We start from the raw sequence: 16,425 nt of genomic DNA on the forward strand, positions 1-16,425 counted from the left end.
CATTCAGAACAAAACACAAGGACCAAAGTATAGAATTTTGGTAGATAGAGACATAATTAGGAAAAAATGAGACCAAAACATTGGAGAGGAATGTGGCATCACAGAAGCTAAAGGAGAAACAAGCTGAGGAGAGTGTGGAGAGATGGCGTGGTGAGAGAGCTGCTCTGTTTATTTGACAATCAGTAAGTCTTTGGTGGACTTTTTAATTTTTATTCTTGAGGCATAATTGACCTATAACATCATATTAGTTTTAGATGTACAACATAATGATTCGATATTTGTTTATGTTGCAAAATGATCACCACAGTAAGTTTAGTTAATATCTGTCACCATACATAGTTACAGTGGTCCAGTGGTGAACCTCAGAGAGTAGCTTCATTGGAGTCATAGGAGCAGAAATCAGGTTTCAAGGGGTTACGGGGTGAGCAGGTGGTGAAGCAGCAGAAGCACTGAGTGTGGTTGTTCTTTTGGGAAGTTTGTTAATGAAGAGGAGGAAAGTGGAATTAGGTAAAAGGGGGAAAACAGGAACAATTTTATTTTATGTTTCTGTTTTTAGGACAGGGAGTTGAACGTGGTTATAGGTTGGGGCAAAGAAATAGTGTAAGAGAAAATAGGGATACAAATATTAAAAACAAACCCATGACTGAAAGTCTCTTTTGTCTTAAAAAAAATTTTTTTTTTCTGTCCTCAAACCTGTTTATTGGTTTCATTAAAATTTTTAGGTTTTTCCTAATCGAATGCTATTTCCAAGCTGTGGCTTAAAAACTAGCTTACACCCAGGACTTATTTTATCTTAATGAAATGAGGAACTACCCATAGCATTGATTTTGAACTTCACGTGTTTGCTTCATTTCATTGTAGTGAGTCATCACTAATATAGCATGACTCATTTAGTGATGTTTTCTTTCTAGTTAATATTTTATATATTTCCTTGTTCATAAACTGAAGCTACATTTCAATGGCAATTTCTGGGAATTCTCTAATGCTGGTGTCTAAACCTGAAGTTATTAACATTTTATCTTCTATTGTTGCCTTTTTAGGCCAATTCAGAATCTCTTAAGGTATTTTATAAAGTATTACCTCCGGGTACCATCTGGACATGAAGATCTCCCCGTTTTGGTCATTCCTTATGGTTAATGAATGATTTCCAGAAAGCTCAAATGAGTATCTTACTTGGCTTGTCCTATGGTCATCACTGTTTACTCTGTGTACAAGACAGAAACAGTTTTAGACCTAACAGCCCCAGGAAGGTAGTTAGAAAAGATTGTCCATAGTCCTTGCAAAAGAAGGTAATTGTTTCCAAAATTTTGCTTGTAGGCTAAATCAGTAAAGAACATTTTATTGACAACCATAAATTTCCTTCATAATTTCTGTCAATGCGTTCCTATTAATAGAAAAATAAACAACCATTGTTAGTAACACAGATAATATGCATTTGTAATTATGTGCAGTTGAGAACTATAAATTCTCTCATTATATGAATAAAATGTAAGCCTTTCTGAAGCAACCAGGAACTCAGTAATAACTGTAATATTAGCACCAGCTGTTTCCAGTTGAGAAACTGTAAATTAGTACCAGCTGACAGTAGGTCAGGACACTGCTAAGGTAACCCTTATAAAACTAGCATACAGAATAATTGAGAAGCTATGTTAAATATTTATTGCAATTTCTCTAACTCGACCAACTTTGTTCCCACTGGGGTTTCCTTCCATGTGAGGAATGATATCAGACATGTCAAGTAATGCAATGGGATACATAAACATGAAATTTACACTGACTGTGATCAGAGACAGCAGGAGATACCTCAGCAGGTCTGTGTCACTCAGGAAACATCCCAACATGTTATTCTTTGTACAATCCTTTTATATACAGCCCCTTTGTAGTCTCATCTTGTTGTTGGTGTACAGATCTGCTGAAATTTAAATCATATGTAAATATATATATCTATTCTCCAGACCTCTGTTCAAAGTAGAGCTAGCCAGACTGTGTTGCGGTGCCTTTGATTTTAATTTACTTCACTAGCATGAATGTTTCCTCATTATCACATCATTATGATTATTTTAAGGATAACCAAGACAGCCAGAGTAGAGCCTTCACAGTAAATGTTTAATATTGTTTTGTGCTATTTTGTCACATTCCAGCTGTGTCACTGGCTCATTTCACTCTGGATCTCAGTGTAAACAGTCTGCAGCCTTCTCCTTATCTGTAACTTCAAATAGGTCCCTGATGGCCTATCCGTGTTCTTTAGAATTCACTATTTAATATCACTATACCCAAAAACCTCCTCTGATTCTATAGAATTCCCTTTCAATAACTATACTTGTGAAAATACCAAAGGAGTACTTTTTTAACATGCAACACAACTTCATCAGAGTCCTATTTCTCTTACTCTCAGTATCTTTCATTGGCAGGGCAGCTCTAGATGTGCGTACAGAATGTCCCAGGAGTTTATAGGAGCAAGAGAATAATTTTACCCAGGGCCTCGGGAAATGTATCATAAAAAAAGCTTTTGAGTGAAGTCTTGAGTCATAACACTTTGTAGTTTCCACAGTATATATATTTAATTTTCAAATTACCCTTTAAAGCAAGAAGAAGCCCCTTCTGTCCAGGACCAACCCCAGCTATTGTGTGGACCCCACCCCCTCTGACGTTCTCAGCAATGGGTCCCCTCTGGCACCATCATTCAGACCCTCTCAAATCTTTGACTTTTCTCTTTACTGGTTCTCTCCCATAGCACTCAAGAATGTTAAAATGGGGGAGAGGGTATAACTCAGTGGTAGAGTGCCTGCCTTGCAAGCACAAGGCCCTGGGTTCAATCTCCAGTACCTCCATTAAAAAATAAATAAATAAACCTGATTACCTTCCCCCCTAAAAAAAAATGTTAAAATGAAATCCTCTACCCCATATCCTCATCTGGCTGCCACCCTGATTTTTTCCACTTTATTACTAAAATATTTGAAATCAGTTCTCTTTGTTCCGTTTCTGCTTCCCATAGTAATCTGCCTTCTACCCCCACCTTTCCACTGAAACTGCATTTGTCAGTGTTATCAATGACTTCGTTGTTGGTTTTTTTGAATCTTTATCTTACCTGACCTCTCTGTCACATTTGATATTGTTGAAAAATTAGATCCATAAAGTTGGGCTTTTCAATTATAACACTAATTGTTATCCTTCTTAGAAATTTTTCCCTCAGTTTTGGTGGTAACATGATCTCCTTTGTTCCTCTCTGTTGACACTTTAGTCTCCTTGGCCTGCCCTCCTCTTCTCCTGTGTCTCCTGTATCAGTGTTGCCTAGGGATCCAAACTCTAGTACCGTGGCACGTGGAACCATTCTGTTTCCCCAATGTGGAAGCTCTCTGAAAAAGGACCAGAAAGCTATCCTTTTGGGTTTTTGTGAAGCCTTCTTTACATAGTTGTGATTGTCTAAATCATTGGTCAATAGCTGTTGATACAACCCTGAAGCTTCTCTACCCTCCACAGAAATCAGAGGGTGGGACTGAAAGTCCCAGTCCTCTAATCACATGGTTGGTTCTTCCGGCTACCAACCCTCACCCTAGGGCAGGATCCAGAGTCGCTTCAATTACATAACAAAAGACACCTTTTCTCAATGTCAACAATTAGGAAATTCCAACAGTTTTGGGAGCTGTGAGCCAGGAACTGTGGATGAAGAGAAATATATATGAGAAATACATTTTGGTCTCCTGAATCAGCAAATATGTATTTCTGATAAGTTACAGTATCACAGAGACCTCAGGCTCCTCAACCTCAAAATGTCCAAAACTGGATTGTCACTGTCCTCACTGTCTTAACACTACCAACAGAATGAATGAATGTGTGATTGAGTGAATAAATGAATGAAAAAAATCTCGTGTTCAGTTTTTCCCACTGAATGATAGTACCGTCCACCCAATTACTCAAGCCAAAAATACCTCTGAGGTATAAGAGATTCATTGATCCTTAGTGTTATAATTGAAAAGCCCAACTTTATGGATCTAATTTATCCTTGGAGCCTCAAAATGTTTGTTTTTGCCTCAGTTCCCAAAGGTTCATTTTCTCAGCAATCTATGTCTTTTATGAAATAGAAATCTCCATTAATGTTGAAGAAATTTCTCTACTTATAAATGTAACCATTATTTCTCTCTGGAGGGCAAATGTAAGTGCCCTTAAAACTACTTATATCCTTGATAATAACAATATCTAACATTTATTATGGAGATCCGTTATCAGCCAGGCATTGTTCCAAACATTGAGTGTAATAATTCACTTGGTTTCCCAAAATTCCCATGAGGTGTAGGTACCATTACCATACCTGTTCCACAGAGGAGGAAACGGAAATGCAGTTTAAGGACTGTCTGTGGTGACAGCTGGCAAGTAGCAGACACAGGATTTGAATGAAGCGGACTGGCTCTTAACGTCCATGCAGTAATGCTGTCTGGAAAAACAGCTTGCATTCCTCATAGCAGTTTTTTATCACTGTTTTTAATAAGTTAAAAATACTTTGAGTTACCAAGATATGGCATAATTTTAAGTATGTGCCTAGAGTATATACATGTACAAGTTATTCTTAGAATATTAAGTAATGCAGTTTGCTGGTACAGTAACTAGTCATAAAAAAATGGGTCCATAATTTTCATTTTATTTTGTATTATTTTTATTTTTTAAGATTTTTTCCTTTGACTTTTTTGAAACATAAACAATGGCCATAGCAACATTTATCTTCTGTTAAGTCCTCTGCTTAGATATTTCACAATCAGCAACTTACCATTTATCTTATAAATATTTGGCTTTCTGTAGTATCAACACAAATCATCTTCTGTTGCTTTGTTTCTTAAAAGTGGTTAAGCAACCATATAAGACTCATAGGAAATTAATGAGTCACATCACGGAAAGCATTTACTAATGTGGCTTTTGTCTCAGTTGCCAAGTAGTCTGAGTTTGTTTCCATGGTAACCCATCAGTATAACAAACTGCCATGAAATAACTTGGCCACTTTTTTTGTTTGTTTGTGTAATTTGGACAGCTTTCTGACAGCTCTGTGTGTGTGTGTGTGTGTGCGCGCATTAAAGATTACCACACAAAAAAAATCTGAGTAATCGCCTTAGGCACACAAATTTTTTTTATTTAGAGAAATTGTTTCAAACTCCAGGACTATTATTTTAATAGTACAAAATCTAAAAGATTATTTAAATTAACGTATCTGTTTATACTTGAGTTTTTATTAAGAAAGGGCATAGTCAGCAATATTTTAGGCTTATAAATTTTAAAAATTCACTTACAGTATTGGTTCATTTGAAATACATGTAATCATAGGAGAATCTGCCAGAATAAGGAAAGGATAAAGGAAATTAGGACCACATCCTGGGGGAAGGGAATGATGGAGAAAGCCAACTCAGCCAGCTCTTGCAGCCCCTTCCCTGGGTGGCAGCCCTCTAGGATAGGGACTGGTGGGCGCTGAGGGATTCAGGGGACCAAAGCAGACCAGGTCATACAGGACACCAGGCCTCACCTGAGGGCTGAATTGGGGAAAGATTCCTAGAGGGGGTGATGACTAATCTAAATGAGTTAGAATTAAACTGGTGAATGTTGTAGTTGAAAAGGAGGTAAATAGTGTGCGAGGGAAAGAAAATGTCATAAAGACATACATATGAGAAACAGTGTGAAGTAAATGCGAAATGACAATCAGTATGAGACAAAAAGGCTCAAGAGATGAGACTGAAGATAGGCAGGGACCTAATCATGAAGATGCCATGTTAAGGAGGTTGGACCTAATCTGAGACACGGGGAAGCAGTGAAGGATTTTAAACAGAGGAATGACATTACCAAACTTGCGTTTTAGAAGGAGCTCTCTGGTAGCAATGAGGAAGGTAGACCTGAGTGGGGACCATTTAGGAAGCTGTTGCCATATTTCAGGGAAGAGTTATTAAGGGACTGAATTAGGGTAGTGGGGCTAGACACAGGAAAGGGGTTGATTTAGGAATAGTTGTAAAGTAATGTAGGCAGGAGTGGTAGCTGGGATTATTCACTTGTGGCCCATGCATGACATTTATGCTCTCAGTCAACAAATTTATTGAGTGTTTACTGTAGTTGGCAGTGTATTGTCCCTTTAGCACATTCAGAGGCAGAGGGCGAGGGAGCCTAGTTGATAAAGTCCATAAAGGCCAGCTTCCTGGGCCACAGAGAAGGGTAGTGGATCTGGAATGACAAACAGAGTATCAAGCCCAGTAGTTCTGATTTCCATGAGCACTTTTTAGTTTCCTATATGTTCTTTTTTTTTTTTTATCAGCATCCTATGTCTCTATGGTAGATGTACTTTGTCTCTCTCTGAGAATCTGTTCTTCCTCCAGCATAGACTTTGTTTTGTTCAAGTTGCTTTTTTGCTATTCACTGTTCTCTATATTTCATATTAAGAGACTTTCCTTACGTGTGTGCTCGCATGTAACTGTGAAGCACTAAAAGTTGGCTAGAAGCTTTGTGCATGTGGAGGGTGCTCATTGAGTCAGGTTATTACTGTAGACTGTTTTGTTGGGAACCCTCAACATCCATCTCATTTTCTTTGGGGTAGTTGGATTCCCCAGGGAATATTCTTTCCACATCTTTAAGAAAAAATATGTACATACACCTGGCCCCAGCATTCTGGGGAGCCAGGTGAAGGGAAGAAGGTTGGAGGTGTCAGCATTCAGTAAGTCATCTCTCATCCCCCTCCCCCTGATATGGTCAGGCTCTCACCCCATTTTCAATACCTGCCCTCAAGTCAGGTATTTCAGAGATCCCTTTGTTTTTTTACCTTGTCAGGAGAATGATCTCAGACTTCTGCAGGAGTCAGAGAGAGGATCTGAGGCTCTGTTTCTAAAACAGTTTCCAAAATAAATAAATAAATAAAAATAAAAGAGTTTTCAATGAATCCTTCTGCCTTTTGTCCTTCCTTTATTCTACTTTAAGATCAATTTTAGATCCCTGCTCTTGGCTTTCACTATTTGCAGCTCAAGGTTCAGCTTTCTTTGATCTGCTTAATCAGTTCTCACTTGTCTGTCCTTGGCCACTTATTTTGTCTCCCGTCTGGGTCTCTTTGTCCTTGTGACATGGTCACTTAAAAATTTCTTTTGTTTTAATTTAGAATATTTTGGGGAGGGAACAGAGGCTAATACAGGCAGCCAATCTCTCATCCTTAATCAGAAGTTTTATGTAATTTTATCAGAAAAGTAAAATAATAGGTTTTTTTTTAAAAATATTGTTTCTGATTCTTGATCATATGTCATTGGTCTCAGTGACAGAAACAACCCAGTGCCTTGAAGCTCAGCAGTCTCTGGAAGGGTCTGGAGTCCAGTCATTGATATGTCTGCATCCCTTTTTTGGGAAACTCCAGAGTCCATGGCTAATGCCTTGATCAAGTCTCGAGGCCAAGAGATGTTGAGAGAGAAGCAACAATGAAAAAAAAAATCTGGTTTTATTTTTCTTGCTTGTTATTCTCTTGATTTTTCACTAATTTTTAAAAAATTCACTTTATTTATTTTTTTTCCTTCCAGTTTTATTGAAATATAATTAACATATAGCACTGTATACTTTTTTGGGGGTAGGGTAGTTAGTTCTATTTAATTTATTTTTTAAATGGAGGTACTGGGGATTGAACCCAGGACCTTACACTTGCTAGGCAAGCACTCTACCACTGAGCTATCCCTCCCCTCCCCTTTTCATTTAATTTTGAGTGTATAGGTTAGCTGCTGCTCATCTTATTGTGGATGCCTCAGGTTGCCTGACAAATACTTTCTGATCCATGCTTTGCCAAACTTTTATTCTGCCTGTTTTGTGACCATACGGATAAACTGCACCCCTGCTGGATTTCAGTATGCATATACACATAGTCACATATACATTCTCTTCATATCATAATTCCTTAAATCACCTAGAGTTTCCTAATGAGAAAAAAAGCTAAAGTTATGACAATTAAACCTATGATAAAATACACATCCTCCTCTCCATTTGTGTATCTGCTTGTATGTATATAAGTAAACATACATGCACACACCACACACAAACACATACTTGGTTTTTAAATTATATTTGTTTTTGCACTTCTTGTTACTGGATTTCTGTGCATTGATGGAGAAATCCATAAAACCAAACTGACTGGTCCCAGTGCAAACTTGTTTTATTCACTGAGGCAGCTGCAAGTTGACTCTCTGTCACATTCACCATCCTCAGCCTTGATGGTCACATTCACCATCCCATTAGCCGCTGTCTTCCTGCAGCAGTAACCTCACCTATTACACTTTCCTGAGAAAATGAAAACCGTTTAACCTGGGCTCTCTTGCCTTTCCCTTTTGCTTTCTCCAGCTTTGTCTTTATTTTTGCGCACTGTCTTTCTTTTCTTCCTATGTTAGAGGAATAATTATCCTTCCTTTCTAAGAGGATAGTAGAGGGAACAGCACATACAAAGGCCTGGAAACTTGAAAGAGCAGAGTTGTTGGAAAAAACAGACAAGTGGGCTTTTGAGTCAAATGAGCCCAGTTTGAGTGCTAGCTGTGCTGCTTCCTACCTGAATATCCTTGAGTTAACGTCTCTCCTTGTGCCTCATGTTCCTGACCTGTAAAGGGAGGAGGATGCCTCCTGGGGTGGTTGTGAGATTCAATAGCATGTGATACGCTGTCCATAGATGGTAGATGCTGTTGCTCTCATGGCTGGAATAGGCGTGAGACTGTGCAGTAGTTCATTTCAGAATAAGTGTTTGTTTATATTTCTGTCTCTTACACTAACTGTAAACTATAAGCCCTATACAGTTAGAAAACTGTCATTTTCATCTTCATATTTTAATCACCTACCCCATACTCATCACACCTACTATAAACAAATGTGTATTGTGTGCTGAATGAATGAAGCATCAGTTTATATTGATTAAATTGGTAAGTAAATTCACTTTTTTTTTTCATTTTCCTATGGATAATTAAAACCTTCTAAAGATTTCAGATCACATTGTTAGGAATTTGTTCTCTTCATGTTTCACTGTTTCTAAATATTGGCTTTTAATATATCATGTTTATATTATAGACTTGAGTGAAAGAGTGTGTGCTTTCTAACATGTCATCAATAATAGTTAATTAACTGGTTTTGGGTTTTTTTTTTTTCCCCTTCAGGGAGGTGGTGCAAGCAAACTGTGTTCACTGGAGAAAGAAGTTCTCATTTATGTGCAAAATGAGTGCAAGTGCCACCACAGGCATCCTGGACCCTTGTATCTACAGAGTATCTGTGAGGAAGGTATAAAAATAGCCTATTACTTCTCTGCTTTCAGAAACCAGAATTAGTTTCATAGTCACTGATGCGCTTTATTTAGCTCTGCTTTATTGTTAGAACTGGTACATGTAATTTCACTTCACACTTGCAGCAATAATTTAAATTAGTATGACAAATAAGAGGGAGAATCCAAAGTTATAAATTAAAATATTATTGAAAAACCTTCATCACATTATCACTATACATATAGGTATTAATATTATTTTATTAGTTTGGGGGCTAAATATGTTTATATCGTGTCATTCACTAAATTCCTCTTCTTTGTTACGCACTGGTTTTAGGGACTTTACGTATTTTGTGTCTAATAACAAATCTGAAAATGGGTGTTATTTTTTCCATTTTCAGGGAAACCAAGGCTCAGAGAGGTTGTTACGTGCCCAAATTCACTTACCTAATAAATGGCAAAGTAGGAACTTAAGCACAAGTGTTTCTGATTCTAAGTCCATGTTTACTTTGTTATATATTTCCTTTCCACATAGTAATTTGAAGCTTATTACCAATCATCTACAAAAATTGCAGTCACAAATCGGTTCAACTTAATACATATATAAGTAAGTGATCCCACCTTTTTTGGGTGAAAAAGAGAAATCCATTAGGAATCCACTACTGGTGAATTAAAGTGTTGACTTTAAAATGTAAACTTTATGTTTTAAATTTTATATACTTTTTTTTAAATTACCAAAGTAACACATATACAAGTTCAAAAAATAAATAGAGAAGTATTCAGGATGAAAACAGGAATCCCTTGCCTTGTTCTTTTCCACTCTGGTTTTGTACCCTTCTGTATTGGATAAAAGGTTGTACTTAAGGATTTCTTATTTTGCTTTTTGAATCAACTGATATGGACACTATGATGTATGTATGTGACTACACACTAATTTCCCTTATATTGCTTAAATTATTCAGTTCAAACATAACATAAGCACATACATACATTTTATAGGTTTTAAGCCTCTAATGAAAATAGACCTCTAAAATAGTCATTTGTAGCAGCAATAATTGAATGGAGCCTTCCTTAAAGGAAGGGTGATGCTGTGAAATTGTATATGGCATCATACTGACCTGGGTTTGAATCCCAGATATGCCAGTTATTAACTGTGAAACCTTAGGCAATCCTTCTGACTTTTAAAAAATCAGTTTCCTTATCCAAATAAAGGTATAATAATTTCCCCATGGAGTTACTAGGATTAGTTGAGATACATCCTACTTTCTTCCCTTTCTGCCTTAATTCCTGCTGAGGCTCTGAATTTGAAACTTTTTCTAAATGGAGTTTTAGTCTTAGTCATGATTTTTGAAAGATGATCTGTCAGTTTTTGAATTTTAAGAAAAAGAAAATATAACCAATTTATAGTAAAGCATAACTCAGAATTCATTTTTTTAATTTTTTCTTTTTTTGCTACGTAGGATAGGGCTTGTTCATCTGAAGTAAACCAGTTCCTCAGACTACATAAGTTTGGTGTATTAGTTAAGGCATATACGGCAAGTAACTGAATCAGAGACCCAAATATACAATGACTTAAACAAAATAGAGGTTTATGTCCCTCTTGGGTAAAAGCCAAGGGGTCCCCTCAGGGCTTGGAGAGCAGATCTGCCATCTCCACTGTATGGTGCCCATCTTTAGATCCAAGGAAGTCGCTCCAGCCTCGTTCTCTCTCCACGTGTGAGAAAGGAGACAAAGCCTCATGAGAACAAATGCATTCCTTTTTAGGGCAACCCAAAAGTGGTGCTCATGGTTTTTGTTCATGTCCCACTGGTTAGAACTTGGTTACATGACCACACCAAACTGGGAGAAAAGCTGTGAATGTAGTCTCTAGCTGAGGGGCTATCAGATTCCACTAAAGAAGGAGAGAATGGATATTGATGAACCGCTAGCATTCTCTTACCATGCTTAGTAAATGAAAGTATTTACTGAACTTACCCTACCTTACCCTATCATATAAAAGTAAGATCCCATAAAGAAAAATTAGTAAAACTCAATTTTATAAACATTTTCTGCATTACAAAGAATACCTTTAAAAAGTCAGGAATTCGGGGAAATATCTGCAAATAATGTCAGAGGACAAATATTTTTGGTATAGAAAGAATTCCTTCAAATAAATCAGTAAGAAAAAGATTAACAACTTTTGAAAAAAAAAAGTAGACAATATACATTTCACAAAAAGGAAAATACAAATAGCTTTTAAACATATAAAAAGTTAGTCTCACTCATGTATATTAAAACTACAAATAAGATACTATTTTACCTGTAAATTTGACAAAGGTTCAGAAGTTTGATAATGTACTCTGTTGCTTAGGACACAGGGAAGGCTGACTGCAAGTGTGTGAGTGCCTGCAATGTGCCAGGTACTTTCTAAGGCACTGAAAAGACAGTGGTGGCCTGGGATGAGTTCCTGCCCTCAGGGACTCTACTTTCTAGTTGCAGTTAGGGGAGGAGTGGCAGGAAAGATGGTAAGCATGTAACCAAGTAAGATTCTTTTAGATAGTGAGAAGTGTTATGTATCAAATACAATGAGGTAACAGAGAATAACTTAGGGAAAAGACATCATTCTAGAAAATTGAGAGAGGGGTTAGTGAAGACTGCTCTGAAAGATAACATTTGAAGGGGGGGGCACCTATGTAAAATGAGTGAAATAGGAAAAAGCTGTTCTAAAGGAGTAAGATGTTACATTAGTCAGAACTCCAGAGAATCAGGAGATATATATACATATATGTATATATATGATTTATTATAAGGAACTGACTTCAAATTTATGGAAGCTGAGAAGTCCCACAGTTTGCCCTGGTAATGTAGTTCCAGTTGGAGTCCAAAGGCCTGAGAAACAGGAGCACTGGTGGTATACGTCCTAGTCTGAGGGCAGGAGAAGACCATGTCCCAGCTCAAACAGGCAGAGATAGTTCAACTTCCACTGTTTCTGTCATTCATGTCCTTAACAGGCTGGGGGATCCCCACCCACAATGGGGAGGGCAATCTGCTTTACTCAGTCAGCTGATTCCCGTGTTAATCTCATCCAGAAATACCCTCACAGACACCCCGAGAAATCATGTTTAACCAAATATTTAGACACCCTGTGACCCAGTCAAATTGACACAAAATTAACTGTCCCAGACCTGAAGATGAAAAGGTCCTTTGTTAGTTTTCTAGAGCTGCTGTAAAGAAGTGCCATATGCTGGGCGGCTTAAAACAACAGAAATTTATTGTTGTACAGTTCTGGAGTTCAGAAGACCAAAATCAAGGTGTCGGCAGGCCCATGTTCCCTCTAAAGGCACTAGGGAAGATGCTGTCCCTTGCCTTTCTCCTAGTTTCCTAGCCTGAGGCCTTTCTTGACTTGTAGATGCATCACTCTGGTTACATGGCTGTCTTTTCCGTGTCTTTATGTCATCTCCCCTCTGTGCTTGTCTACCTATGTTTTCATTTCCTGTATTTTATAAGGACAGTGGTCACATTGAATAGGACTTCATTTTAACTTGATTACCTTTGTAAAGACCCTGTTTCCAAGTAGGGTCATATTCTGAGGTACTGTGGGTTAAGTTTTCAACATATCTTTTGGGGGAGCACAATTCAATCCATAACAGGCTGTAAGATTATAATAAACCTGGGTGTTTATGCTTCTGAAATTAATGGACTAGCTTGCTACAGGCTACCCTTCCTTCTGAAAACAACCAGAAAAGCTAGATAAAATATTAAAAATAGCTGCTTGAAGGCATCAGAAGCTGCCAAGGCAGTAAGGATTTAAGAGGCTTACAATAATAGACAAGGGAAGCGTAAAGAGATGACCCTGACATTTGGCAATGTTTTTGCCCTCAAAGCATTTACTAATTTATAGGCAGTAGCTAAGGAGCTGAGCCAAAAGCAGTGATGGAGAAGCTAAGAAGCTGAGCTGAGATTCTGGCAATTTTACAGGACTAAGGGAACAAGAATAAATTCCAGAGGGGATGGTATAGCTCATCGGTAGAACGCGGCCTTAGCTTAGCATGTACAAGTTCCTGGGTTCAATCCTCAACACCTCCATTTATAAACAAACAAACAAAAACAGTGGAGTCCAGGGCCCACCAACAGTAGGAGCCTTGGTAAATACCTCAAGCTTTTTGGGAACACACTAAGAGTTTCAGCCTAGAAGGAGGAGGATAGTGGCTATCAGTTGACCCTTACTAAGACTGAAACTCAGCTTCTAATCAGCTCAATTGCTGCTTGGATGAAGACGGTGTATCCTGACTGTACTTCTTGCCAGAAGCAAATGTGTATCTTCTCTTGAGGAGAATAACATTATTCTGAGCCTGAAATTATTTCTTCAAATCATCGTGCACAAAAGTTACCAAGCATACTGAGTGATATGACTACATGACCAAAACCAAAAGGAAAAATAGATCATAAAAACAAAAGATACAGATTTGGAGAAGGTCTAAGACAAACTTGTTATAAAAATTATAATGATTGAACATTATGGGAAATTATAGAACTAGAAACTGTTTTTAAAAAATCAAATTGAATTCCAGAACTGAAAAATACATTAACTAAGATTTAAAGCTAAGTAAATTAAACTAAATGTCACCAGATATGTTTAACAGCAGATTTGTCACAACTGAAGAAAGCTTTGGAAAATAGGGCAAAAGAAAATATCCAGGCTAAATCATAGAGAGAAAAAGAGTCGAATATACAGAACAGAGTGTAAGACTTGGGAAACAGTATAAAGATCTGAGATATAGATATATAGATAAATAGAGATAGATAGATAGATAGATAGATAGATAGATAGATAGATAGATAGACACATAGATATATATAAATAATTTGAGCCCTGGAAGGAAAAGTGAGAGATTGTGGCTGAGAATCTTCTAAAACTGATGAAAGACATTAAGCCACAAATTCAAAAATACCATGACCCTCATGCAAGATAAACAACAAATCTGGCATGCTTAAATATAGAAGACCAGCTTGACTGGAACATGGAAAATAGGGAGAGGGAAAGTTCTTGGTGATGATGTTGGAGACACTGAGTCAGGTAGGGCCTTATGGGAATTTAGATTTTATTCCAGTTATATTTGGAATCATTTTGAGGATTTTAATAAGGAGAGACCTGATCTTCTAAGATCACTTTTGCTGCTATGTAAAGGATGAATTGCAGAGACCACTTAGGTGCTTGAGATAATTCAGATGTGGAATGCTTATGTTTTGGCATGGAGTTACAACAGAGGTAGTATGATTCAGGATGTATTTTGGAAGTAGACCTCCCGCTAATGGATTGGATATGGTGAATGAGGGGAAAAGAGAAAGTAATTGAGAATAACTCTTAGACTTTTTGCCTGAGCTTATGGGTAGATGATCGTGCTATTTATTAAAATAACAAAGACTCTAAGTGGAGCAATTTCAGGGGCATTGTAAACAGAGATCAGTGGGCCTATTTTAGCCATGTTAAATTTGAGGTGTCCCTGAGACGTCAAGTAAGTATTTAAAATACTAGTTTGGAACTCGGGGAGAAGTTCAGACTAGAGATAAAGATTTGAGAGTCATCAGCACACAATTTTTATTTAAAGCCATAGACCTGAATGGAATAAGCCAGGGAGAAAGTGTAGATAGAGGAGACAAGAGACCCTAGACCAAATCCTAGATCACTCTAACACTTAGAGGTAGAATAAAATTACTTAGCAAGGACAAGGAAGGAGCAAGAATTCATTTACATCACTTCTGTATACTTTCAGCCAGATCTTACTGCACTGCCAGAGTACAAAAAGAAAGTGGAAAAACGTAGTCAATTACTTTATTTTGGGTAGCTAATGCCCAACTGAAAATAGAGGATTCTATTACCGTGGAAAAGGGGAGAATGGATAGTTAGGGTACAACTAGCATTCTTTCCACAGAGGTCAAATAAAGGAGTAGGTCCTGCAAAGGAGAGTGAGGAGCAGCCAGTGAGGTAGGAGTAAAACTAGGTGATTATGGCACCACAGAAGTCTAGAGAAAAGAAGATATAAGAAAGGCAGAGCCGCCAAGCCTGTCAGATGCTGTTGTGAAATTAAATAAGACAGAGCCTTTGGCTTTAATAAATGATGGAGATTATTGGTAATCTTAAGAGCTGTCGCAGAGGGAAAATGAGGGCAGAAGCCCAATTAGAGTAGATTGAATAGAGAGTGGGATACAGCAGATTTAGGGGAGTCTTTTGAAGAGTTTGGCTGTAGAGGGGAGCAAAGAGAAGAAGTAGCTACAAGAGGGTAGAATCATCTGGAGAAAGTTTTGTCTTTGCGTTGTTTAATTAAAGGCGCTGTTAAGGCTATAACAATGACCTAGTAAAGGAAAATGTGGTAATTCGTAATGGAGTAGATTTGGCGGCATGGCCCCAGCCTGACCAGTGGGGCCGGGAAGGGGAGGGGTAGCAAATATTCATGAACAATAAAGTTTACCTTAGAGTACTTCTCAACTTATTTAAATTCACCACGTTAAAAATAGAAATGGTAGATTATGCATTGTCGTATTTAGTTTATGAAAGAAAGACAAGAGACAACTCCATTCAGCAAACACATTTTTAAAAGTGGATGAGGAGAGGAGAGTTTGACCCTGATTTTAATGGCAAACACATATACGGAGCATGTATACTATGTGCTAGACAATGTTCTAAGTGTTTAACACTTAATTCTCACATCTGTGTGGTTTCCTAAATCCAGAGATTTGGCAAATTAATGTAAAGTTATGTATTTTAAAGTAAAATGTTAAGACATCTGTATATTATTATTATTTTTTACTTTTGCCAGTCTTGTCCATATGAGATAAGAGTTAGATAAGAGAGCTTCTGCTGTACTACCATGGAATGCCATGCGGGAAAAAGTAACGTACAGAACAGTGTTTATAATGTGCTATCATTTGAGTAAAAGGGGGAAATTATATATCCATATAGCATCTTTCGGGTAATTCCTAAAAATTGGTAACAGTGGTTGTCTCTGGAGTAGGAGTTTCAACTCTTGCTGAAATCTTTGTCCAGTGTATTAACATGCTTAACTAAATAAGTGTTTAACCTTTCTTTGGTGATTCAGGTTCTTGCAGTGTGTCCAGGACACTTGGCAATTTCACCTTCCACAAATAGATTAAATATCAGCTCATCTTCCCACCATTTGTCTCCTTTAGATTTAAGTTAAATTCTAAATTAAAATTCT

At 37.4% G+C, this 16,425-nt stretch overlaps 1 protein-coding gene across 3 annotated transcripts in view; it reads left to right on the forward strand.

The window, feature by feature from the left end:
- EEIG2 (EEIG family member 2) overlaps positions 1 to 16,425 on the forward strand; it is a 74,734-nt gene that overhangs the window by 13,753 nt on the left and 44,556 nt on the right. For all 3 annotated transcript variants that reach the window (XM_064488786.1, XM_010975883.3, XM_010975882.3), the window contains exon 2: positions 9,129 to 9,249. In XM_064488786.1, coding sequence (XP_064344856.1) covers positions 9,129 to 9,249 — 121 coding nt within the window. The remainder of the gene's footprint in view (positions 1 to 9,128; positions 9,250 to 16,425) is intronic.

This window comes from Camelus dromedarius, chromosome 9 (genome assembly GCF_036321535.1).
Source record: "Camelus dromedarius isolate mCamDro1 chromosome 9, mCamDro1.pat, whole genome shotgun sequence".
In the NCBI taxonomy this organism is placed as follows: Eukaryota; Metazoa; Chordata; class Mammalia; order Artiodactyla; family Camelidae; genus Camelus; species Camelus dromedarius.